General features: G+C 45.3%; 2 protein-coding genes across 2 annotated transcripts; both read right to left on the bottom strand.

Annotated features, from left to right (window-relative positions):
* Positions 1-1,744: 1,744 nt before the first annotated feature.
* On the bottom strand, positions 1,745-12,343 carry LOC128726339 (3 beta-hydroxysteroid dehydrogenase/Delta 5-->4-isomerase). The gene is made up of 4 exons (XM_053820143.1): positions 12,307-12,343; positions 6,187-6,294; positions 5,688-6,104; positions 1,745-2,388 (listed from the first exon to the last, which is right to left on the bottom strand). Exons 1-4 carry the CDS (start codon positions 12,335-12,337, stop codon positions 1,781-1,783), a joined length of 1,164 nt encoding a protein of 387 aa, XP_053676118.1. The 5' UTR covers positions 12,338-12,343; the 3' UTR covers positions 1,745-1,780.
* Positions 12,344-18,936: 6,593 nt separating this feature from the next.
* On the bottom strand, positions 18,937-24,683 carry LOC128725072 (protein rogdi). Its single transcript, XM_053818791.1, has 5 exons — positions 24,605-24,683; positions 22,528-22,904; positions 21,610-21,813; positions 21,033-21,521; positions 18,937-20,386 (listed from the first exon to the last, which is right to left on the bottom strand). The coding sequence occupies exons 1-5, from the start codon at positions 24,681-24,683 to the stop codon at positions 20,318-20,320; spliced, it is 1,218 nt and encodes a 405-aa protein (XP_053674766.1). The 3' UTR covers positions 18,937-20,317.
* Positions 24,684-24,801: the final 118 nt, after the last annotated feature.

Genomic DNA, 24,801 nt, shown 5'->3' with positions numbered 1-24,801 from the left:
GTGTGGCCGCATTGTTTTCCCATCGACACCAAACACACCCGAGCCCCCTGGAAACCGCATCACTGTGTGTTGGATCCGCAGACGGTTTGTGGCGTTTGTCACCAAGCGCCGGGAAAAGCCTCTCTCCAGCATACCCGTTCGTGCCACCGGCGGTGGGTTCTGCAAAATCTTAATTTGTCGATTTCTCGTCTGCACTATCTCGCTGGGCCAATCTATTCCTAAATATTTACGAGCGTATATTTATTTCTCGGCCACCTAGCGCCCGTTCCACCCCGAGCGAATCTCGGCACCATCATCCTTTACCGCGTGGAAAACTTTCCTTCTCATGGTGTCTTGGTGTATTTTTACTTCCAGCACTCAGCGTTCTCTCGCGGGGGATCCAGGATAAGATTCAACGTTGCCGTTCGATTGGCTTCCGATGCCACCAGTGGGGACGGAAAACGAAGCAGTCGGTTGCGGGAGAAGAGGTCCTGGGAAGAGATTTATTGCTTTTCAGCTACGTTGATTATTTTCTCTATGCCTCGGTGCTCCGCTGGTTGCCTACCTTGCGGGCGCAATCGAACCGCGAACCGATTCGATCAAGCTGCAACGTTCCTTGGCCCCGTCGGTCCGGGGAAGGTAAGTAAGTCGAGACGGGATGCGGCAAAGGACCTATTATTGCTTCATCTATTTACAGCGACGATCTGGTGCTGGAAATTTTAATTCCCTCCTCCTCCAGCCAACTGTCGTAATCTTTGCTGTCGCAGCTTTCGGATCGGTTTTCCCAGCGAATCGGAGAATTTTCCACTGACACTGCCGTGATGCGATGCGTTGCGCGAGATAACACACCAATGCTGGCTCATCGCTGCGTCCGGTCGATGAGGATGAAATTGGAAAGCGTTCCGTTTTCCCGATTGGGTAGGTATTTCGGATTTGCCACTGGAAATAATTATCCCTTCGACTAACTCAGGTTTCTTTCTTTCTTATTCCCGCCCCCCAATGGAAAGACCGCAAATACCATACCGATCAACGTTTATTGTGCTATACATAGTTTTCCCAATCGTAGCAGCCCGCGAGCCCCTCGGACTCGGCTTTTTCTACGCACCAGCCTACCGGAGGGAAAAACAAGCAGCTCCTAAGCTCACCCACACGCCACGGTTATGTCCTAATTTTGTGCTACTAAACTTAAACCCTGCCCTGCCGCTAATCGGGTGCGGAATGCTGCGTGTGGAAAGAAAGTGAAGAAGCGCACCCAAGGTCACCGCAAAAAAGGACGAAGGATCGGCCATCGGATCGGCGTAGATCGCGAGCTAGGAAGCAGAAGCGTTTGAACAAAGAAAAAATCGCTCGCCAAAAAGGGGTTGCCGGCGAGATCAAAAATCCAGATTGAGCCCGAGACCTTACCCTCGTCCTGAAGGACCTTGTAAAAGCAAAACAGGAACGGGTACGAGGAGGATAAATAAAACGTGCATTAGCATAGCAAACGACGCGGATCCAATCGCCGGGTCGCGACTGTGCTAGCTTATCGGGATTATTGGAAGGAACAGCAAGGTGGAGGAGTAGGTAATTAGATTTTTGGAACCGATGGCCTCCTGCCTGAACAAGTTTAATTAATTTCTGACCCGATCGGTTCTCCCAGGCTTAAGCAGGAGAGGACCCACTAATAATCGTGCAGTTAATTTTAATTAAACGCTCTTCCAGAAGACGACCCCACGGATGGCTTCATTAGGCTGGCAGGACATCGGGAGAAAAGCGAGACACTCCCGGATTCATGGATGTTTATTTCCCCAGCGCATTAAGCTCACTTCGCCTTCGACTTTTTGAGGTTACGCTCCTGGCTGTACTGTTGGTACCAACGCTCATACCACAACGCACTGTTCGTGATGGCCTTCTCCTCGCTGTAGATGGGCTCGTAATCGAGGTAGATCGACGCACGGATGCGGTTGAACAGCATGATCGAGGACATGTACGAAAGCAACCCGCACGGTGGAAACGGCAGTCGGATCTTCGTGAAAGGATGCAGCGCCCGGACAAGCAGCTCGAGCAGGAACGCCAGGAAATACGTGACGAAGAGCGGCACCTGGTAGCTGGTGGGTCGCAGCTTGAGCGTATCGTTGGCCCGCGAGATCCTCTGGCAGAACCGGGTCGTGTCCTCGATGCCTGATTCATCCGTCACGAACACCGGATACCCGGCGATGTTTTTGGCGTTCTCGGCGAGCGCGTCCTTGGCACGAACCAGACACCAGGCTGCATTTCCGACGTAGATGATCTGCTGCTTGCCTCCTGGACCGGCCAGCTTTGGGATGGCGCCCTTGAACCGTTGAGCGACCTTCGCAATGGATGGGACGAAACGCTCGTCACACTCACCGAACATTACCGGCGGACGGATGGCGATCGTTTTCAGCTTTTCTGTGGATGGGAAGGACATAGGACATATTAACTATAAGAAAGAAATTAGCGAAACTTACATAACGTACAAAAACATTGTAATTTCAATGCGTGAAGAGGTCACAATGCGTGAAGAGGTCACAATGCGTAAAGAGTGGTGCAAATTGATGCTAGGAATAAGGAGGCAGCTCATTTTAAGCATTCGGTCGGTCCTAATCGATTATATATCACATAATAGTTTTATATTATGAAGTTTTATACCATAAAAGAGTTAAATCAATGCGTTTCGATTGCATAGGCTGATTACAACATAGATTTCAAACGAACAAGGCTGCGTTCTAGCTACCAAGTCAAAATAAGTAATATATAAGTGTGTTTTAAATGATAACGAGTGAAACTAATATTATTTATGTATAAATAACTAAACAAACGAGCGAAGGGGGCATTGAAATAAATATAATTTAATGGAAAATCATAATACTAAAAATACGAATGGGCAAAGGGACGAAAAATTGTGTAAACGAGTTTAAAAATTGCAAATAAACAACCTGCTTGAAAGTACTTAAAAATACTTTATTTAGTTGAGTTATTTCGCACAAAAAATGCTTTACTGCATTGCATAAAAATGATCCGAAAATGTCCGCAATCCTCGAGTGCGTCAATCGAAGCGAAAGAAAAAATAGCGAACCGGCGACGAAAGCCAAAATGTTGATTTTGTAACAGGAGCGCAGAACATCAAGGAGGTTGCGCTACCCTGGAACGACGGCAAAAAAACCCGTCCGGCGCGATCGAAAAACGAGCCGCGAAACACCGAAAATTTCAACTTAAGTAACAGGAGCGCAGGAGTTTTGGAGTAAGACCTAACGGACCATCTCTCCATCTCACTTTCGCGCAAGTAATTCTAGGCGGAACCCAGACGCGACACCGGCGATCGTGCCAAAGCGAGACGGACGACAAAACGGCACATGCCAAAACGAACGACACGAGGAGGCTTCTGGAGAGTAGTTGGACTATGGGTGAGAACTCACCGATCAATACTCATAATTGGTTTTTGCTTTTATATCAAAACTTTATTGATCAAATCGTCACAATACATGTCCGTACGTTTAACATGCATTATATTATGTTATCATTGAAACAATTCGCAACGAAAATCATTTGCTATTATAACGAAAATGGTATTTCGTAAGTGCAAGCAAATAATTAGTGCGCATTTTTTGGCCAGTGACTTAGTTTGCTTGTTTTTCATAGTGCGTGCGAGAGGAGCGTTGATCGTATCATCCCGACTAGGAAGCTGTCTTCCGCGTGCTAGAAAGAGCGACAATACTTCACGGCCTGGCGGAAATACACTCTCATCGCCGTTGAAGGCACGGATGGGAAAGCCAAAAGCGACAAATTTGTTTTCATGTGTGAGATGTTAGCAGTACATATCGCCGATGCCATAAGCCCATGCCCATATCAGTACATAAGCCCATGCCGAAAGATTACTATTTCGGATAACGGGAGCAGCCCGTGAGCGCAACAAGGACAAGCTACTATAGCTATATTTTGTACCAGGCGAGCTTAGGAGGTGATCATTGATGGCACTATGGAGTGATGCGTGCTAGTTGAACACCGTGTTTGATCATCCCGCTATTTTTATATAGTTTTGTAATAAAAAGATGCTCAATGATATGGGGAACAGTGGTTTAAATAACAGAAATTTATCGCACACCGTATGCTGCTTTGTTTTGTATCGAAAAAGGATTTAATGTATGCAGCCACACTATTTATTATGACCGGCGACATACTGCGACCAAATTATGACCGGCAAGATACGACGCTCAATAAGATCCTACAGTGTGCTTAGAACAACGCGATCGATAGCAAACGAAAGTAAACGAGATGGGATGCTGAATATCATGCGCCGGAAAGATCGGCGATATGTACTGATAACATTTGGAGGGGAAATCCATTAAATTTACACGCAGCTGGTACACGCAACCTCTTCGACACGTGACCTTGTTGTCTTGTTACTAGCGAAATCAAATTTGACGATTTTGGCGTTCAAAATCCGACGCCGAATCGATACCGCTTAGCGACGAGAGCCACGTGAGCTTGATTTTTGTGCATTTGTTGCACCTTGGCCCGCGTTTCGCATGATGGAAAACTATCGGATTGACGGGTTCGTGTGCCTTTTGTGGGGGATTTGGAAAGGTTTTGTTGAGCTTAACCCCTTCACAGTTTTTGCATTGGGGCACATTGAGCGTGCATCTATTGATTTGCCCGAGCAGTGCTCGGCCAGTTTTGATTAAACTTTATTCTTCCTCATTTGCCTTGTGCACTGTTATTTCTTATGGGTATGCATAGATTCTTCAAGAATATATGTCTTGCGATTTTTTACTTTTATGTTTAAATCGTAAAATGTTTATAAATTACTTAAATATTTTGATGGAAGGAAATGTCCATCAGCCATGGACTATGCAAAATTATAGAATCAAAATGAATGAATTATGTATTTATGAACTAGAAATTTAGTTTTGAGAACAATACCGCCAGGTCGTCATTAAAATATAAAAAAAATTGAACTTTTTGGCTCAAGTAACGAGAGTGCAAATTTGTTGTTCGTGCAGAAGCAACGGTAAAAAGCTACGCAAAGAAACTAAATATTATTATTAGACTGTGAATAGAGTTCCTTGCACTAGGCAACAGAAAACTACGATGAAATTTAAATTATGTTATAACTAAAAAAAGAAATAATTGATATATTGATAAAACAATCAAGCAGTTTTTAATTAATTTTCAGAAACACTGAGCCAATTATCATTTTTTAGCAAAAAATCTCAACTAAAAAGAATAAAAACCTTTAATTTTATGAATTTTAGAGCACGTTTTTTCCAAACCACAAATAAAACAGGATTGCAATTTTTTGACCTTTTTTTTAAAATTGAAGGACTGTGAAAGGGTTAATGCATACGCCCTTGAACTAACATGATGATCTCTTACTTTACACCCCGCTTTTACACCCTGACAAGCGACTATAAAGTGCAAATCGTTAAGAATTAACCCAAAATCGATCAGAAACGCGCCAATTAAACTCCTCATTTTATGAGAAAGGCAAGCGTGTCTGTAACTCCCAAGCCGTATTTTATAAATGGAACGTTTCTGCATCATAAAGGCGCGAATTAAAGCCAAGCTAGCTTCTTCGTTTTTTACATCGATTAAGCAACCACTGCCCAGGAAAACCTCCAGCTGACCTCCACGCCCTGTAGTTTATTAATGGGCAGCTACGTACGCCCTACAGGCACGGCTCTCTCTCACGCTGCCTAAAGGACACCTACCACCATTCGCTAGGTCCGTGTCGTTGGCCTCGATCACTAGGCACTCTGCCCGCCACTTGGACGCGGCATAGCCCGGGATCTGGAACTCGCCATCCTTGGCCGGGACCTTTGTCTTCGGTTCCGTCTGGTTGCAGATGATGGTGAAGTTCGCCTTTCCGAGGTACGGTGTCATGTGGATGAGGCAATCACTGGCGAAGACGAGCCGGGACACCGCGTACCGCCGGCACAACTCAATCACCCGTGCCGTCCCGTCCACATTCACACGCTGCAACTCGGCGTAATTGGGCGGGAAGTCGAAGTTCACATACGCGGCCAGATGAAACACGCAATCGACGTCCTCGAATGCGTGCTCGAGTCCTGCCGCCGTGTCGCAGATGTCGCCAACGAACGAGACCACTTTCTTGCTCTCGGTGTGACCTTGAGTTTGGGAAGTGAAAAGTGAAGTGAATTAAGCGCAACAACGTACAGGAACTGGGGCGAAATTGCCGCGTATACTTACCGAGTCGGTTCTCGTAGGGGTTAAGGTCGACTACTCGTATCTCGCGCACCTTGCTGTCTCGTTCCTGCAGCAGCCTGATCAAGTGTTGTCCGTAGAACCCGGATCCACCTGCGAAAGAAATCGTGGAAAAAGAAACAACGTCAAGCTTAAAAAGGTTATTAAATAAGGACGCGAATCGATGGCCTTCGATGGCTGGGTGAAATGTAATTAAAATCCGCTCGATTAACTCACTCGGTTGGCGAAAAATAGTACAATTTACACTCAAGGTTTCTCCAAGGATTCTTAGTGAGCCAATCCCGGAGGAAAGACTCATCGATGGCCTAAATTTAGGTGCATAAAATTCATTGACCGGCAGCTCAACTGTCACCGTGTCTGGAGAGTCCTTCTGCGGGGGGGCAACGGCGGTGAAACCATGGCGGCCAAAATAACTATAATAATGCCCAGCAAACAAACGGCAACGGGGTCAGCAAACTCGCATCCTATTCCGGAATTGGGGTCGAGGAAACGTGGCGAACGGGAACGCTGCATTCTGGTGGCCGGAAAAAGGGCCATCCAGGCAGGCCGGAGGAAAATTTTGTCTAGCAACAAACGCCGAACGTCCAAACGAGGCTTGTTTGTCGTCGGTAAACACTTTTGAATGTATGACGCAGTACGATGTCCGTCTCGAATTTCCGCGGTAAAAGGGGAGGACAGCGAATTGAATACGTTTGGAAATAAAAACGTTTTCTCGCACGCAGAACCACGGGTTGGGAGCACGAGGAAAGGGTGAACATAGTAGAAAACAGAAACAATCGAAGTCGTCAAAGTTTAAGAGACACAAAACACTGTGTTAGAAACAAAACACTCTGTTAAACAAAACAATTAATTATAAATGACCGGATATTTCTACAAAACTGCGAAATTTTACAGGCAGTATGACCAACACTTCCAATTTTTGTATCATTTGATTAGTTATAATGAAAAGAAATGCTCATAAAACTGATTTAAAACAGTTACTCCCGGATTTAAAACTGTTCGTGTATCATCTATTAGTATATAAAAACCACCTCATGTGCCAATATTTGAAGCACTAACGCATATCCTAACCTCCAAAAGCCTCGAAAAGCGATTAAAACGATCGAAACCCACAAAGTACTAGCTCGCGTTGGCCCCTATAGTGATGTAAATTCACACTGGTGGCACCATTTTCTCAACCCACTCTGACTGATCGAGGTCCTCACTCTCGCGCACCACTCTAAACCACCATCCCACCAGATGCTGATGAAATATGATGCTCGCGAGCCGTTGTGACAGTATGGAGGGTGTCCGATGGAGCATACTCGCAAACCCAAACCATGCCAACCATCCTGTGCGATTGAAATTGCGTCCCGACCGAGAGATCCTCCACGACGCAGCACACCAGGACGTTGGTATGGTCCCATTTCGACAGGATGTAAATTTTTTACATCAATCACTTCCACCCAGCTGCCAATGGAGCATCCAGCAGCAGCAGAAGCAGCAGCACGGGAGAGCGGAGCCCGATGGTGCGATCAAATAAATCAACTCCTTTCTTAATGCACCGACGAGAAGCTGCCGCACGTGGATGGTTGATGTTGGGCGTTGGAGGAACACGGGCTGTTTGCACGGGCGATTGCGCTGAATTTGCGCGAATTAAAATGGAAAACCACCCGTCCGTTATCGTGGAATGCCGTGTGAAAAGCTGCATGAAAGACGATCCACTTGCCACGTGTTTGCGATGGCAAAAAATAAGGAAAACCTGTGCGACTCCCTACCGCAAATAGTGGAAAATCAAACGAAAGTGTCACTCGAGGGAAAGCTGCGAAAGAAAACTCCCGATTTCGAGGATGTAATCGGCGCCAAAGCTCGGCCGATTCATGCTGTTAAAACTGACAGACAGATCGATAAAGAGGTTCCATTCGTTTGATTCGCGATCAAAATTTGGTTCTCGGTGCTCAGCGATTAAATTAATATGAAATTAATTTAATGCACCTTTAACAACAGCAGAGAAAGCGCACAGTTAAAACTCTACACGAGCTAAATGGAAACTGCAATAAATACACACACACACACACAAAAAGAGTCTGCTCTCGTTTCTCCACTGCCAAAAACCCCCACGCGAGTTAAACAGCTCCTTGTGCAAACATTATGCTTGATGGTTCATTGAGTTTCGAAACGAATCCAGCCGCCGTTCTGACTTAATTAAGCCGTGAGTGTGAATTCTGCCGCCGCCGTAAAATGCACTGCGCCGTGTGTGTGCACTAATAAATGGCAATACGGCACTAATAAATGCGATACTATTGGCAAACAGACATTGATTGCGAAAGCGCATCCGGAGATGCGAACGCTCTTCCGCCTAACTTTCCCTCGAGCGGGGTTTTTCCATTTCCCCGTTTTTCCCGTGCCCGACCAGAACAAACAGAGCGAGCCCGTTTGGACCGACTGCATCGGTATCGGATTCTCGGCAAAAACGGCCACGAAAATGGACGCGAGCGCGAGATTTACAGAGGCGGCGCATCAAACCGGCAATGTACACAAACACCGCCACGAGGGTGTGAAAATGCGCTCCCTGCGATGGGAAAATGGAAGGGCGGAAAAGTAGGGTTGGTCGCGATGATGGTCGTCCTTTTTGACCCCTTCAGAGCGAGCCCGCGGACCACGGAATCGAAAGGACGCAAGCCGACAGCATCGTGCCAATATTACAGATTCATTATGTTGATAGAATCATCATCGTCGTTTTGATTTTGTATTTACACATAATTTGAATTTTAAATAAAACGTACCAGCGTGAAGCACGGTTTTGGTGCCGCTGGCAGTTCTGGGCTGGTGTTGGTGTGCCTTGTTCCGGTGGAAATCTGTCAACTCGAGCCATGCGACCTCGGAACGCAAAGGCTAGGATGAAAATTGCGTGATCCCGTTTGGTCCCGGTTCTGACTTCACCCGTTGGGAATGATCTTTAAGCCCGTGTACGGAGAGATTCAATGTCCCATTCTCGAGTGCGGCGAGTACGATGGAACGACTCCGCGTGGATTGGAATCAATATGCTAATTTCGCTCATTTCCTGTCGGCGGTCGAGAGGTAATGCGCCCGAAATCGTATTGTTTTTCCACTGATCCAACCGTTCAACTGCGCTTCGATAGGAACGCTGAAACGCTGCTGGTTTATCGAGGAGATGTTGTGAATGGAAATTTGCAAGCAACATCTAGGTGACTTGGAGAAAAGTATGTGTCATTCGCTTTCGAGCCTAGGGTGGACGAATTAGTGAGCCCATGAATCCATCCAATGCACTGTTCAAAGTGAGACTGCAGATTATTTATATGCATTCAAAAAGCCCCAAACGTTCACACTCAAAAGCTTATTAATAAATGAAATAAGGCAAGAGGGAATAACCACATCACACTTTGACATCTTTTACAAAAACAAAAACTAGAATCAATGCTCACTTGCAACGTGTGCGCGTATCTACAAAAAAACCCTCACTAATGGTGGCAAAAATGTGGAAAATCGCTTCACCATACATTTATCAACCCCAAGGCGCTCCGGCGGGGTGTGACAGATCCTTAATCCCTTCCCGGAAGGCGCTCACTAATCGATTTTCGGCGCAATATTCTGGCAAAATTCAATATCACGCCACCCAACCAGGAAAATGCAAATTTTCCATCACCCTCTAGCCCTCGTTCAAGAGCACCTTCGATGGCATTTGGCATAAAAGCAACAACAATCGCAAATCCCACCCTTTTCCACCTCAGTTTTCTCCCCTCAGCGCGAACATCCTCCGCGACGGAATGTTTTGTTTACCTTCGCGAGAGAGGATTTTCGCTGAATATTGAATTCCAGCTAAACGATGGCTCTGGAACTCGCGTACCCGCTTGAAAGGCGGGCAGTTGGCAAGTCAATCGAAAACCCCAAACGTGGATTGCGCAACGGGAGAAATCGGGAATCGGAATTAAAGGACACACAGTGAAGGATGCGAGGATGCGTTCACGCAAAGATGGAATATTGTAGAGGCCCTCCTGCTTGACGGTTGAGCGCTCAGAAAAGCTACCAGGGCTTTCCGGGAAAGCTGTGCTCATTCTTAAGCGTACGTTGCAAACGATCCACCTTTTGTATACACCCAGCGGGTGTAAGAAGAAGAAAAATACGGCCACTGAAGGAAGAGGAGTGCACTTTTTTTCCTGGGACGCCCAAAATGAGTGATGAATGCCACCGAACGACACCTGGTGTACGCATGTAGGAGGGTTAAAAAATGGAACAACGCCACCCCCGTCCCTGGTATGTGCGAGTGTGTGTGTGTGGATTTGGGGTGAAAAATTAGGAATTTCGTTATTAAATTTCTTCCCAGTCACGTTCCCGACTTATCAGATTTGTTCGACGACGGGGACGACGTCGTCTTCGGCTGACACGAGGAGGTGTTAAGTGTTGCCACGTGATGGCATTTCTTTTTTTGTTACCTCAGTGAGATATGGAACCGAAACGATGGTCGAATCGAGGCAACCGAAAAGCTGGTGGGAAGAACAAGACGGCGTAAATTTATCGATGCTGAAAATCAAACCACAACTCAGCGAAAAATGCGCCTTGCCAGCCGAATTGCGAACCTGATCGAATAAATAATCCATCAATCATGCACGGCCGGGGCATGTATGCGTTGTTGTATCAACGGCATCGCTAAATGGATTATAAATCCCCTCACCAAGGGATCGCTTGTATTTTCTTAGTAAGAATTTAAGCACTCCATTCAAACAAAGCACCGAAAAGCCAGACAACATATTAGTCTTTTGGAGTTTTGAGTGAAATAACGCGCCAAAGCCAGCAGAAACACAACATACGTTACATCACCGTCATCGTGCGAGTGATTGATTTTTAGTAATTAACTAACGCCTCGCGTCCTCGGACGGTTGGATTTGCATAGTAACTTTCGGGTCTTTCTGCCGACGTCTGCCATTCCGCGGGCCACGCCAACACCTGCGCGTTGGGCATTCGCGTTTACGCAAGCGGTCGCAATCGACCACGCGGAGCCCACCGAATAATTTCGTCTTCGAAAGCAGCTTTTTTTAGTTTGTGGCATTTTGGGAAATAAAACGCCAAATCCGCGCCCCTGCTTCGGCCACGGTTGAGTTTCGTAAACCCTCTCTTCTACCCTCACCATCCTCTTAGTCACCACAAGTTGTGTTGATTTAGTAACAGCGTTTTCACAAAACGCTCGTCCTAAGACGGGCGCGTTTTCAGGCCAATCGCTGGACCGGTTCGAACGACGAAACAGTTTCCTACCTCCGTCCTCTTCTTCCATCTTCCCTTGCCCACCGTGGATCGCCATCAAATCCAAATACGACGACTCGCGGTTCGAAGATCATTCACCACCGGAGAAGAAAACGGCCCAAAAACTTGCCGCGGGTGGCTATTTGTTGCGTGGACCGGGTGGCGATAAAGCCGGATGGTGGCCCCATTGGGGCGAAAGGGACACGCAAACGGGCTCCACAAAACAAAGCGAAAAAAATTAAAACAAAAGAAACGACAGAGAGAGAGAGAGAGAGATAGAGTGAGAGAATTGGCCTCCCTGCTCAAAAAGCCCATCGGAGATTGTCTTTCGTCCGAATGGCGGTGACGCGTGTTGGGAAATTTTTACAAAACCTTCTCACCGTGGAGGCCGCGGTGATAGTAATCCGTTGCCCTCGCCTCCCTTCTACCCGCCCGACCAACCAGACTTCTGCCCCGATGATGTGAAGCGTTTTATTTTATTTTTGTTTCCAATTTCGTCCAAGCGCCGATCGCCTGCGAATGGAAGATGTCTTCGTCACCTTCACGCTCCAGCAGAGACGCCCTTCGGATACGTGAGAAAGCAACAAAACAGTCGAAAATGAATCCCGCCAAGGTCACGCCTGATGATCCCTTAGCACTCCCCCGAGGGTTGCACCCGTCCAACCGAAACCTGAGACATTAAACTGTGACGGCGCGTAGAGACTTCGATAGCCTGCGATGGCTTTGCTTTCGCCTTCCTCGCAAGATCCATTAATCATGCACCTAAAAGAGCCCTGCTTTGGTGGTTGGAACGCACCGTTTGCGTAATATAGCCGAAAAATCCATTCAAATCGAACCGACCAACGTTTGATCAGTGGTGTTACGTACCTGTCACTAGCACTACTTCTTTCTTATCCATTTTGCCGTCCACGAGGTTCCTTTTTGACTCCTTTTTGCTTTCAATTTGCAACCCCACGGAATGAGGGTGTCTCGGCTCTTTTTACACACACATACACACACTCCAAACTACCACACCAGACCGTTTAAAGCTTCAGCTGATAAAGTAAACGGCAGCTCACATAACACGCCCGGGATTCAGAGCAGCAGCGAGGATAACGAAGCAGGGGCTACGAACAGGATTACATCACATGCACGTGCGTACACCCACACACACTATCAAACACTGGGCGCGAGGATCACGATCAGGGATGAGAGCATGGTCGCGAATTGGCGGCTTCCTTTGGATGGGTTTGGGTTATCTGGCTTTTCAATTTTTCACTCAACACCCGCACGTTTCCTTGTTTGCGCAACACGCGATAATTTCTGCCAACGCAGGCGAAAGGAAAATCGTCACAACCACTCCGCCACTGTGTGTTCCACCGATCACACCAAAATTGGGTACCGTTTGTGCTGCGCTCGATAAAAAAGCTCCCAGCACGTCCAAACCACGGGCCGATCGCCGGTCAACTGATCCGTCCCATTCCTGGTCAGCCGCACGATCGCGATATTTTTCCAACATGTCTCCTTTTGTTACCGAATGCGAGATATCGCTCCAGCACCGCGTGGTATCATCACTCGCGTTTCTGCTCGTGGGGCCAACCGAAAGGGTGCAGTCGTGATCACTGTCTCACTTTCACGCGCTCACTCACTGGAGGCTGGCTCCACCGGAATGTGCGTGGCTATGTGGCGTAGTGTCGGTGACGGTTATCACCCCGATGGGGGTGAAGAAATGTAGGGCTTTTGTTGCAGGCACAGTTTCACTTTTTGGGCTCTGACCGAAATCGGGATCACCCGATGGTGCCCACGTGGTCCAGAGGGTGAGTTTGGAGGCGGAAAGCTGGCTACCGGGGGTTGACGATAATTATGCAACCGTGTGCTTCTCGAAATCGGTGGCCATGGCTGCGAAACGAGCACCGTACGATCGGAAGTAGGATGGGGTGAATTTCGGTCAGCTTTTGTTTGTTTCGATACATTTTTCTTAATGGATTTCCATCGCGCTTTCTCATTCGCTCTCTCTCTCTCAATCTCTCTTTTCCTCGATTTATTGGCCTCTGAAGGCGGATGTGTTCTGTTGCAATGATTTACCCAAACGAGGGGCTCTTTTTTTCCTCCCATTTACTATTCCGAAGATCGATTTTGGAGGCAGAAAAGAAACATTCCGATGGCTCGCGGGAATGTGATTGAAAAATGATAGGTTGCAGTCGTGCGGAAGCTGCAAGGTGAAATCTAATTTATCAAAACCGAAAACGCTAGCAAGCTCGAGAAAAATTATCGAAAATTACTGCACTACTTAAAACTGAACGATTCATTTATATGCTGCTTTCGATGCAAACTGCATATCTTAACTGTTAATTATCGAGTTTTATTATATGATCCAAGCGCTTGTTTGCAACTGTTTTATAGCTGTTGGAAAATTGGGAAGTTTTGCAATTTATTGTTCTTTCTCTTTATTGTAATTGATAGACGAAACGACGATCATAGAAAGAAATGCAGTAATTTTAGTCTAATCAATATAAATTTCAAATTCACTCAACCGTCAACCGTCATACGAGAGGTGGGAATGTTTTAACTATTATCGACAAATTTACCGATAAATTATCACAGGTAATTACAATTAAAGCCAGCGAAACGTCGAGAGAAATTACTGCATTTGCCTACAGTACATTAGTTACAGCTTCCAAATCCGATCATCGATAGTAACCATTCCATCCCGTTTCCATAGCAATTCCACACACAGAAAACTTATTTTTTACATGTTTTGTGTATATTTCCCCGAAGTTGAACTACCCGTTGTGATATGTTGTGATGAGTCACTGCCTTTCACGGGGACGTGTAATCAAATTATCACTCTCCGCATAGGACGCACACACCACTCTCCCACATGGTTTCCAAAAATTGCATAAGATTTAACGAGGTAACTTGCTCGCGTTGGGTGGAACGAAAACTGTTCGTCTGGCAGCCACCAAAACCAATATAAGCGCAGTTTTATGCTGTTTTAATGAGCTTTATTTAAAGCTCACGCGAAAACTGCTGCTTTTATTGTTGGAAAATGGCCAATTCATGGCACAGCGTCAGTCGCTTTAACTACAGCTGCATTACTTCCCATCAGCAAAAGAGAAAAATCCCTACTGCTTTTGGCACCGGCAGAAGGTCAACCTATTCAACTGGACCCGGGCCGGTCGGTGTTAATTACCGTATACTAACACTCGGTGGGCGGTACTCGCGAAAAACTATTGATTGAGCCCCATTCATAACGGTGCAATTAGCATGCTTACGTTTTTGGTATAATTTCACCTTCCTCTCACTAAACGGTCCAGTTAATCACACGCTCTCCCGACCGATTTCGAGTTTCAATCGATGTACCGTTTATTAACAACCACGATTGAACCAATGCACATTTGCATCTGGGAGGTTAGCCCTCATCACAACCATATCATACGTCCGGCGGATAGGGCTAGGGAAAGGCTGGGAAACTTTATTATGGGAATAAATCACCGCCCGATGCACCCAGGTCCTGTTAGGTTGCTCCTGCCATTCTAATATCGAACTCACCTCTCGTGACAGCGGAGATTTGCGCAAATTTGCACTCACACACACTCACACGTCACTCTCGTTATGCATAAATCGGACTGCAGCAAAATTGATTTATTTTCCAAATTTTTGAATGCCAATAATTTTCGTCCTGCATCACCCTCAAGCTGTGCCGGAAGCGGCAGAAAAGGTGCTACCGATCAGAACATACCGTACAACATAAGCATAGACTGCGTGGTCAGAGGGTATGGGAAGGGAACGAGTAGAACTGCGAAGGTGCAGCGCTTCTATGGACTCAATCAGCCTCGACCCAATCGGGCATGTTAATGCTGACAATAATTTTCCGAATGAAATCAATTAACACTAATTTTAATTAATTTTATCATATTTCATCGTAATTATTTACGCCCAAACGCGAGCTCAGGGCTGCTACTGTCGGCGGCGATTTACTTTTTTATGCCGCTTATATCAGCTATTCTACTGCCCTTCCATTATCCTGATTTCCTTTCGGCTTTCATATTTTATTGTGAAAATTTTGCACTGCATTTTCACCACTACTCTAACGGATAGAATCCACCTCCCTTTCGAGACCACTCCCCAATACGGCTTCGAGGGGTTTTTGTCGGATGATGCTGCTCATTTTTAGATTTGTTTTATCACCTGGATTCACTCGGATGGGTGCATCCATTTATGTGCAATGCATTCGAACGTCCCAGGTTCGGTAAAAGAGGACATTAGTATTGATTGCCGAGCAATATCGATAGAGCAATCGGTCAGATGCAAATGGTAAACGCTAAAAAATGAGGATAATAAAGCTCCCTAGCGTTTTTGAATATTTGACCGAGGCTGCGATTGATATCGAGAAGGAGATATGAAGCGATGATCTGTACATCACCACCTGATATCCTTAACAAGATCACTTCCTGAGCACTCATGCATCATTCCCAGATAGCATGATAATTGGTTGCTCAAGTTACCTGCGAAATTGTCCCTAGAAGGACATTTCGTATGCCGAATATGGCTCCGAAGGTCATTGCTTTTTCAAGCGTTTGAAAGCCCTTTCGTATGTAAAGGTCTTTCTCTAGTTGATCCACTACAACTGCAACCGGTAATACATGTCTCGTTTGTCACCGGAATTATCACGAAAGGCTGATATCAAACATGCCCCCCTCCCCCCCTACGAGCTTCTCTTTCCGAGAAAATGTCAGTTCTTTTTTATTAATTCTGGTGCACCTGTTTTAATTACACTTTAATTATCGCACCGATTAAGTCCTCGCACGGGCTTTGGTTCGACCAATTTTCCGATGTTCTCACCCGAGCCGGGAATTGTGTTCGGTTACTGTGGTTGTGCCAACACCGCGGCTGGGCCCGGTTTGGTCGTCGGAACTCCTGAAAGGTTTTCCTTCCTGATTTTTGTGGCCATGTATATGACCATCCGGTTATCCGAGTCGACGTTGCCCACTGCTCCTGTTCTTCTTTCCCTCATTCTTGCTTACATGGCCAGCGTTTTTCCAGCCCTCCTCCATCCTTGGGTACCATGATCGAGGTCCAATGTCGAACACGCACCACACAAACGCGCGCTGGTGTGGTTTTCTTTTTCTGTTTTATCAATCCCCACCAGCCCAACGGCTGGCAGCTGGCCAACATCATTATTATTATAATTACACGCCGATTTCACGGGTGTATCTTTAAAATTACATTCAATCTGTGTTTCGCAAAGCAAAGCTCATATTGCATCCCGAAAAACAACCCAAAAGAGAGAGAGAGAGACAGAGAGAGAGAGAGTGAGAAAGAGAGAAAAACATGGAGGGTCACCAAAGAAAAACTCCATTTGCAGACCCGTATTCTGGCTGAGTTTATCTTTACACATTTACGCGTGTGTGCCTCTTTGAAATCATATGAGATTAAAGCCCTCCGTTGCAATCATCGGCACCCGTTGAGTGCGTTTTTTTCTTGCTCACTGATTACTGCAGCTGATCGCCCTTGATTCTTTGTGTAATGATTGCTGTTGTAACGGTAATTGGTATCCAATTATTGATTAAATTATTTAAAATCACAAAGAAGCCAAGAGATCCGCGATATGTAAATTTGCTCATTCCCAGTCGGACCATTGTCTTTCAAGACCAAGCCTATTCCTATATGGCAACCGCAAATTCACAATCAATCAGCGTGACCTCTTGTTTTTACCCATCAAACTGCACCAGTGGAAATAGAGATGGGCTACCAAGGAGTGTGGTATAACTTTCACCCCGCTCAAACGAGGTCTTATCATCCAATCCAAACGCGAAAGTGATAAACAAGCCGTCAGCCAGCCACCGTAATAATACTATTTGATGATTGGGCTCTTTGGGGCGTGCGGAAAAAATGTGTATATATCGCATGCCAATGCCGTTTTGATGAACGAACCCCACGAAATTGAGGCAACATCGAACAGAGGAGAAAAAAAAAGCACCCCAACAGACATCTCAAATGGTACGCAATAAAAAATGAAAACGATGCAGTCTTTGCCGACGCGTTCGAGCTCCCGAAATCGTCTCAACCGGCACCGGCCATGTAATTTCGTTTGATCGATCAACCTTTGCGCGGATTCCAACGTCAAGAAGCAACAGTAACAGAAGACGAAATAAAATGAACAGCCGTACCATTATCGTTTCCCTGTTATTATTTCAGTTAATTATTATTGTTGTTATCATCAATGCTAATATTGCTGTGGATAACCGGATGTTCCTGTTCCGCTTTTACAATTACACCACCCCTTTACCCGCCTGCATCGAATGTTGTGTCTTATATGATAGAAAATGGTTGTTTGCTTCAATAGTTAACCAATAGATACGCATGATTAGTTTCTTTTTAGAGTGTTATCATTACCGCTTTATAGAGGCTCTTATTGAACTGATTGGCCTCATCGATAAGATCCTCTCAACGTTTACGTGAAAAACGCACCCGAAAAAATGATAGGTCACGTGCGAAGGTGCGTGGCTTTTCCAGTGCCCAAACAATAGGGAATGTGTACACACCCTTAGACATACGCATATTTACATTCGCACAAAACATATCAATTTCAACAGGGCATTTTTGTTTGTTTTGTAATCCTGCTACCAACTCATAGAATTTTGTTATCAATTAGCTATTATTGTCCTTACAAATCGCGCCAGATTCGCGATGCTGGGCTATTGGAAAAGGGTACGTGGAACAGAAAAATGCCACCTACCTTGATGTTTATTGCTATATACGAGGAAACCTACTAGGATGTGGATCTGCACTCGTGATCAAAAGAGGTTTTGCCAATAGTTTTCCTTGCGACATCGAAACACCTGCAATATTGGACAATAATTTAATGATGCCCATATGTGGGGTTTGGTTTGTTATCTGCTCGCATGATTATCAGTTAGACTTTCAACTGTGTTATCTGGGTTTAGTATAGTAGAATTCACTCGTTTGCTTAGTTTACCATTAATCCACCGATTTGATTATTACTGCATGCGTTTCACTTCAATCTACTGTTAATGTGCTGGATAGGTTCCATTATACATCCGCTCTGGGGCGGTTTATTTCATAATTTCGGAAACAATGGGGAAGGTGTTTCTTTTCCGTGATTTTTTTTTAATTTCTCATACGCTAGATAATATATTGAACGCATTATGCGTTCTCTATTTTGTTTAACGAATGTAAAACTAATGCAATAAATGTGCATGGTCGAACAATACCACTAACACTACGCATTGGAACACGCTAACGCAATTGACTTTGAACCGTTTTTCCACGCAATTTGTTTAAAACATGACGGCGTTACGATCGCTAAAACGAACTTGGTTTCAGTTCTGCGCATCGCTTACGTTCCTAAGTAGAGTATTAATATTGAGATCATTTTGTATGCCAGAGGTAGGCACGTTTTGTCGCTTAGAGTAAATAAAGTAGCATATATGTTATTGTTAGAAATCAAACTAAATACACAAAAGACGTTTGTTACTACTATAGAAGATAATAAAAGAATAAGACAGTAAAAAAATCAAACGAAACATAACTCACCATTACCGAGTCGTCAAGGAAAGTAAAATTTATTCACGTAATCGAAGATACAACTAAAATCCGGATTCATTATTCTCATTCGCCGATCAGAAACATGTAGAACATCACATTCAGCATTTGGATAAATGGAAACATAATGTAAATGCTACGCTATAAATATAAAAACAAAATTTCTAAATACATCCAACAAACATTATGCCATCCATTGCAAGTCACAATTGACCGAAATGACAAAAAAACGACACCAAAAACGTTACCTTGGAACTAAAACATGAATACGACTCTCCATCATTCGTCTTCCAGGCTTACAATTAATGACTGAAAACGGTTTGCAGAAGTTTCTAATGCCGGTACTAACTAGCTAATTGTTACCACACAACGATTTTATCGAAAAAGCAAAACATGAAGCAATATCCTTGACAGTTGATCATTGCATGTTTTTTTCCGGTCTTCTTTTAAATTGTTCTACATTATCCTTCGAGATTCAGCTAGTCCAACGACAGAAACATCAGTCAATCGGTGTGCATAAATATGCACCGTTTGGGGCAGGCATTTCTTCTTGCATGAAATAGCGCATTTTTCTTGGGTGGCTTTTGGCTTTATCACATATTAAGTGTATATTATATCGATTGCCAATCATTGATCTCGCTTCTGGGCCTGATATCCAGATGTGAGACGCTACTTTTCTAAATTTGGCATGCTAATTCTACGCTGGTTTGGCTTGCTTATGTTTGTCAATTTTCATTCATCAATTATTTCTTTTTTTAAGTACAGTTTTGTTGATTTATGGTTTTTGTTTTTGTCATGAACCATTCAGTATTCATTCGAAGCCAAGTTACAAGCCGTCCGAAACCAATCACGAAGTTACACACATTTTCCCTATCGGACACGCGCAATTTTTATGATTCGCTCTACTACAAGCCCTTCACAATCATGGCACAAGGTATAAAAAAGGGAAAATATATAGTGAGAGCCGGTAGTTCTACGATGCCGCCTCAACGAGGTTTATACAATTTTTTTTTTTCAATTTCTTAGCCTAATGCAATAACAACAGTAGCGTTTGATCATAACAAACATCAAGTATACGCATCAACAAACGATCGCAGAAAGGGGGAAATTTCCGCGAATCTAAGAAGAACTACCCAAACTGCCACGTACAAGAAATTCACATCGATACAGCCGACGGATCCATCCATCCAGATTCAGTGTATCTCCCGCCCTGTGCATGAAGAGTTTCCGGCAACCATGAACAAGACCGACGGGACGGTTAGAACGCCTACGATGGGCACGACAGCATTCGGCAGCATGGTGTGCAACCGCTGGATGAATGGATCCGGCATCAGTACGACAATGCCGATGGTGAACGAGAACCAACGGTGAAGTCCTTATATTGCGAGAATACTGATATCTGGAAAAAGCAAACAGAACACATTGAGGGTTAAACGAATCAGCCTTACGCGAAACTATTGATTAGCAGGGGTACCATATATATCTATATTATTCACACAAGTTTAGAGAAAAGTAATAAAAAATCAATATGATTCATTCCATTAAAAAGGATTTGAACGGAATACCTTGCTACCGATACGCGTAAATCGTTTTGATAACGTCCACAGTCGCACATGTCATTTCACGCCATAAGCTTATCTGACCCAATATGCATTCTTATCGTACATACAATCATACCAACAAAGGCCACATTGAAAAATCACAGCAAAACTACCATTTCCACTTGTATAGGGCGAGAAACGTCGTTCACGCAGAACAGCATCAATTGCAAAGCAATAAAAAAAATAAATCTCCCTACAATCTGGGATGCAAATCGATACAAGAACACGACCGCGTATACCTTCGCCTACTACGCCACTAGCCGAAAAGCGTTTCCTCCCGTGCAAATTGGTCTAATTGGCGTAGCATCACTTATTAGCGATGATGAGCGACCCGATTTCTCCCTCTTGTACGAATCTTCCCCCGGCGACAGCAGTTTTAGCTCACCTAAGCGTGAAATGAATGTTATGCGAACTGCTCTGACGCAAAAGTGGTCGCTTGCTTACCTTGTCCTTCAGCTGCTGGCAAAGTTGCAGTGCAACGGTGAACAACACCAGCACCTCGTTCAGCCACGGTACCGAGCACTCCGCCTGCCACGAGTCGAACTTCATAGTGCCCTGAAAATTCGTGAGCTGGTACGCGACGAAGATGAGTTTGTGACTCTGGATGTAGAAGCTGATCGCCAAATCCTCGGGCAGGTTCGGTGAGAGTGCCTTCATGTTGCGACTCTTCATCAGCTCATCGATGGGTTTTTTGCGCGGGACGACGAGTGATGTGCGGCCTCGCTGCAGCGCCCCGAGAATGTTCCCAAGTATATGCAGCACCTCGTCGGAGGTCTTGAAATGATACGCACTGTCCACGTTGTCGATGTGGTTGATCGCCTGCTGCAGGTGGTTTGCCGCGTCCTGCACTTGCTGTATCTTCCACGGGTAGTCCTGCGTGATGGTGGTACGCTGAATCTGCTGTTGCTGGCGCTGCACCTTGAAATTAATATCCTGCCAGGGAAACGAAGGCGCACGAAACGAAAATATAGTTCATGAGACTGGAAAAACTTCGACAGAAAATCACACGCCCAGTACTTACCGCATATGTAATGCTATCTCCCGTAAGCGTGACGATACACTTCAGCTGCTCCGGGGCGGTAGTGAGCACGAATTTGTCCTGCTTCTTGCCCTCGTTACCGTACAGCGGAACCGGAAACCGGTGGGCACATTCCACCAGGATGACGTGCAACTGCTTTAGCACCGAATGGACCTCCTCGTGTAGCACCCACTCGAATTCCACCTGCTGTGACGATTACGGCGGGCACAAGAAGTCAACGGAAAACCGAACGGACACAAAACGCAGCGGGTGTGCGGAGAAAAAAAAATCCAAACACCGGTCAGTTGTACATCGATTTTCAATTACATCCACGCTATCCTGTAGTGCTACGTCCTCGCCTATCCCGCATAGAAACGCTTGAGCTAGAACCTAGCCCGAAGCTCCAGTCCCACGGTCATCAAAACATTCCCAAATCGGAACCAGAGAATTGATAACCACACGCTGCCTGTTCGATGAATGACTAGCCACGAGTGCCAACAACCTTGTAGATAAATTTAGAACACTCGAGTATAGCCAGGCAGGCTGCTTTAGGGAGACGTGGCTTTGGAGCCGCTTGGAAACAGTCGGAGCTGCGAAGAACTAGCCCGCGTTCGAGGGAAGGCGTGGATCGATAATACCTCTGCGATGAGAACGACAATCTCCCCTCCCACCGGTGGATGATATTACTTCAATCACAGCGATTATGCATAATCACCGACACTAAACGGAATTATTGGCATATCATTGAGCAGCCCCCTTCAAGGTGACGCCTCCACCAAGACGGCGGAGCCGACAAAAACAATCACGCTCGGCTCAAATGGCAGCAAATACATTTACTCTTTGCATGCTGATAGTGGACCTCACCGAGTACCCTGACTGCGTATCTCGGCCGTCCGGCTGGGGGTATTCCCGAATGCTTACCAGATTAAGGGCTTCCTCCTTCTCGCAATCGGCCATCTTCTGTCCTAGTTTTCGCTGTGGTGGTGGTCGTCGGTTGTAAGGGCCACTGCTAACGGATCCAAAGCTGGTATTACTCTGCCGAATGCTGCTGCTACGATCAAACGCGCCTGCTGATCGACTACCAGCTGAAGCTCCCTTGGACGACCCGAACACGTTATCCAGATAACGCCACCGCTGGCCCGCTGCCGATGGGCTCGGAGAGGAATATACGGGGGTGGTGGCGGTGCTGCTTCCGGAACTGTCCGATGGGTCAAGCTGGTCCGAGAAGGTTACCTTCACTTTTTTCCCACCCTTCCGCCGGGAGTGTGGTTTGGTGAACCAGTTCGTTCCGCTGCTGTCTCGGTGGCAAAAACGACGTACGAGCAAACGATACAAAAACAAGCGGTTATGGATTAGTCCGATTAACGTTTAACGATTGCACTCCATGCTTTTCTTTGCCATTTGTAGTGCTTGAGCGAACAGTTTCACTTACAATTCTAATACACCACGGGAAAAGTTATTACAATTCACTTTTATACACGTAAAACAAAACGAGTGTTTCGTCCGCGGGATTGAGAAACATATCCAAACATTCGCGCACACACTCTCGTATACTCGAGTCCTGACAAACGTCAAATGTGTCAGCACGCTGTCGGAGCAAATTGATCCGAGGTTTTTAAAATATACTAATCTTAAGTGATTTTCAGCGCTCATATTTTTGATCCAACACCTTACATAATTTCAAATCAGCTAATAGTTGTAAATATGATGTATAAATAAAAAAAATTTAAATGTACAACCTGAGCTCGACCTCAAGATGTAGTGATGGGCATCCAAAGAGCAAATACTCCAATGCGTAATGTTGAGGGGTTGTGAGTTGAATAACCATTCGAAAATTATAATGTTATAAAATAAGTGCACAATATTATCACTTCACCTTAATTAGCATCATCTTTGAACATAATATATACATTTTGAATTCAGATTATAAATTTATACGCAAGGCACAAACTCATAGGCATAGAATCACTAAAATATCCATAAGGTGCTATTGCTGAAATAAAATATTCACACATGAATGAGCCACAATAAGTTTTGTTCATGACTGCTTCTAAATTCACTCCCAGGTGGCTTCCGAATTATCAACTCCATAGTTCGTTGACGTCTTATCAAAAAGCATCTTAAATTAGAGGGCTTACATAAATATCAATTTCCCGTCATATCTATTACACTATCTTTGATCTCCTCAGTTCAATAACGTGACTAGATAAATCAGTCGCAAAGCCTTGAATGTGATTACCGCCAAGAGTCTGCGTACATCATCTGACCCAAATGCATTACTCGAACGGTGAACCCTCATTTCCCGCTCTACACACCTTCAGGAATCAAAATCTAGTACAATGTCTTCATTAGATTACAATGGCCTTCAGCGGCACTTGAAATGGCTGAAAGTGAAAGTGTTCTCACGTTGCCCTGATCACTTATGACATCCGTTTCCATGCACTTACGAGTAATTGAACTGCCACAATCACAACAAGAATACTTACAAACGCAACATTTGGAGCTGTTTCCTGGAGCCGATATAAAGTCCTTAAGGTTCCGGTTCCTACTACTCAAGCGATTTTATATTTCGTGGCACACACTATTTGCAACCTGTCAGCCAAAATTCTACGACAAAATTAAAATAATGACTCTTCCTATCGGGGTCGTCTGCCACAGGTGCCCGCGTGATCAGCAGACCGTGCTTTTTCCTGTTATTTTTTTTTCGACGGCGCGAGACTCAAATATGGTTCGATAATTATCAAAACCAACAGTACGATAAACAACGGAACGCAGAACGTGAGCGCCGTGTCCGGAGATGTTACCAACGGTGACGTCCACTTCGACTGATTCGAAGTCCGCTTGGACAATATACGCGACAAAATGCTGGCAGAGCCTCCAATGCCAATATTCGAACGCCAATTGATTTGAACTACAAACGCTTCTACAACCTCGGGGTGTTTCTCGCGCCACCTCTACTGATTGACTAGTTTGTGCTTTCGTTTGATTTATTCCATACCCGTTTCGAGCCCGCGGCATCGTGGCGTTTCCCGGCAGATAGCAGGCGTCGTCTCCCAAGCGTCCAGGCTTACCGGCATCTTTATCATCAGCTGTGTTGACGACTATCTTCACCCTAGGGCTCGTTGATAAGCCGACACACGCTATCCGGCGACTCTCGGTTGGTTTGGTGGAGTTGATATTTTTGTGTTTTGTTGT

The sequence above is a fragment of the Anopheles nili genome, chromosome 3, assembly GCF_943737925.1.
Source record: "Anopheles nili chromosome 3, idAnoNiliSN_F5_01, whole genome shotgun sequence".
Taxonomy (NCBI): Eukaryota; Metazoa; Arthropoda; class Insecta; order Diptera; family Culicidae; genus Anopheles; species Anopheles nili.
Note: the sequence above shows the minus strand (reverse complement) of the source record. Positions and strands in the feature narration are given on the sequence as shown.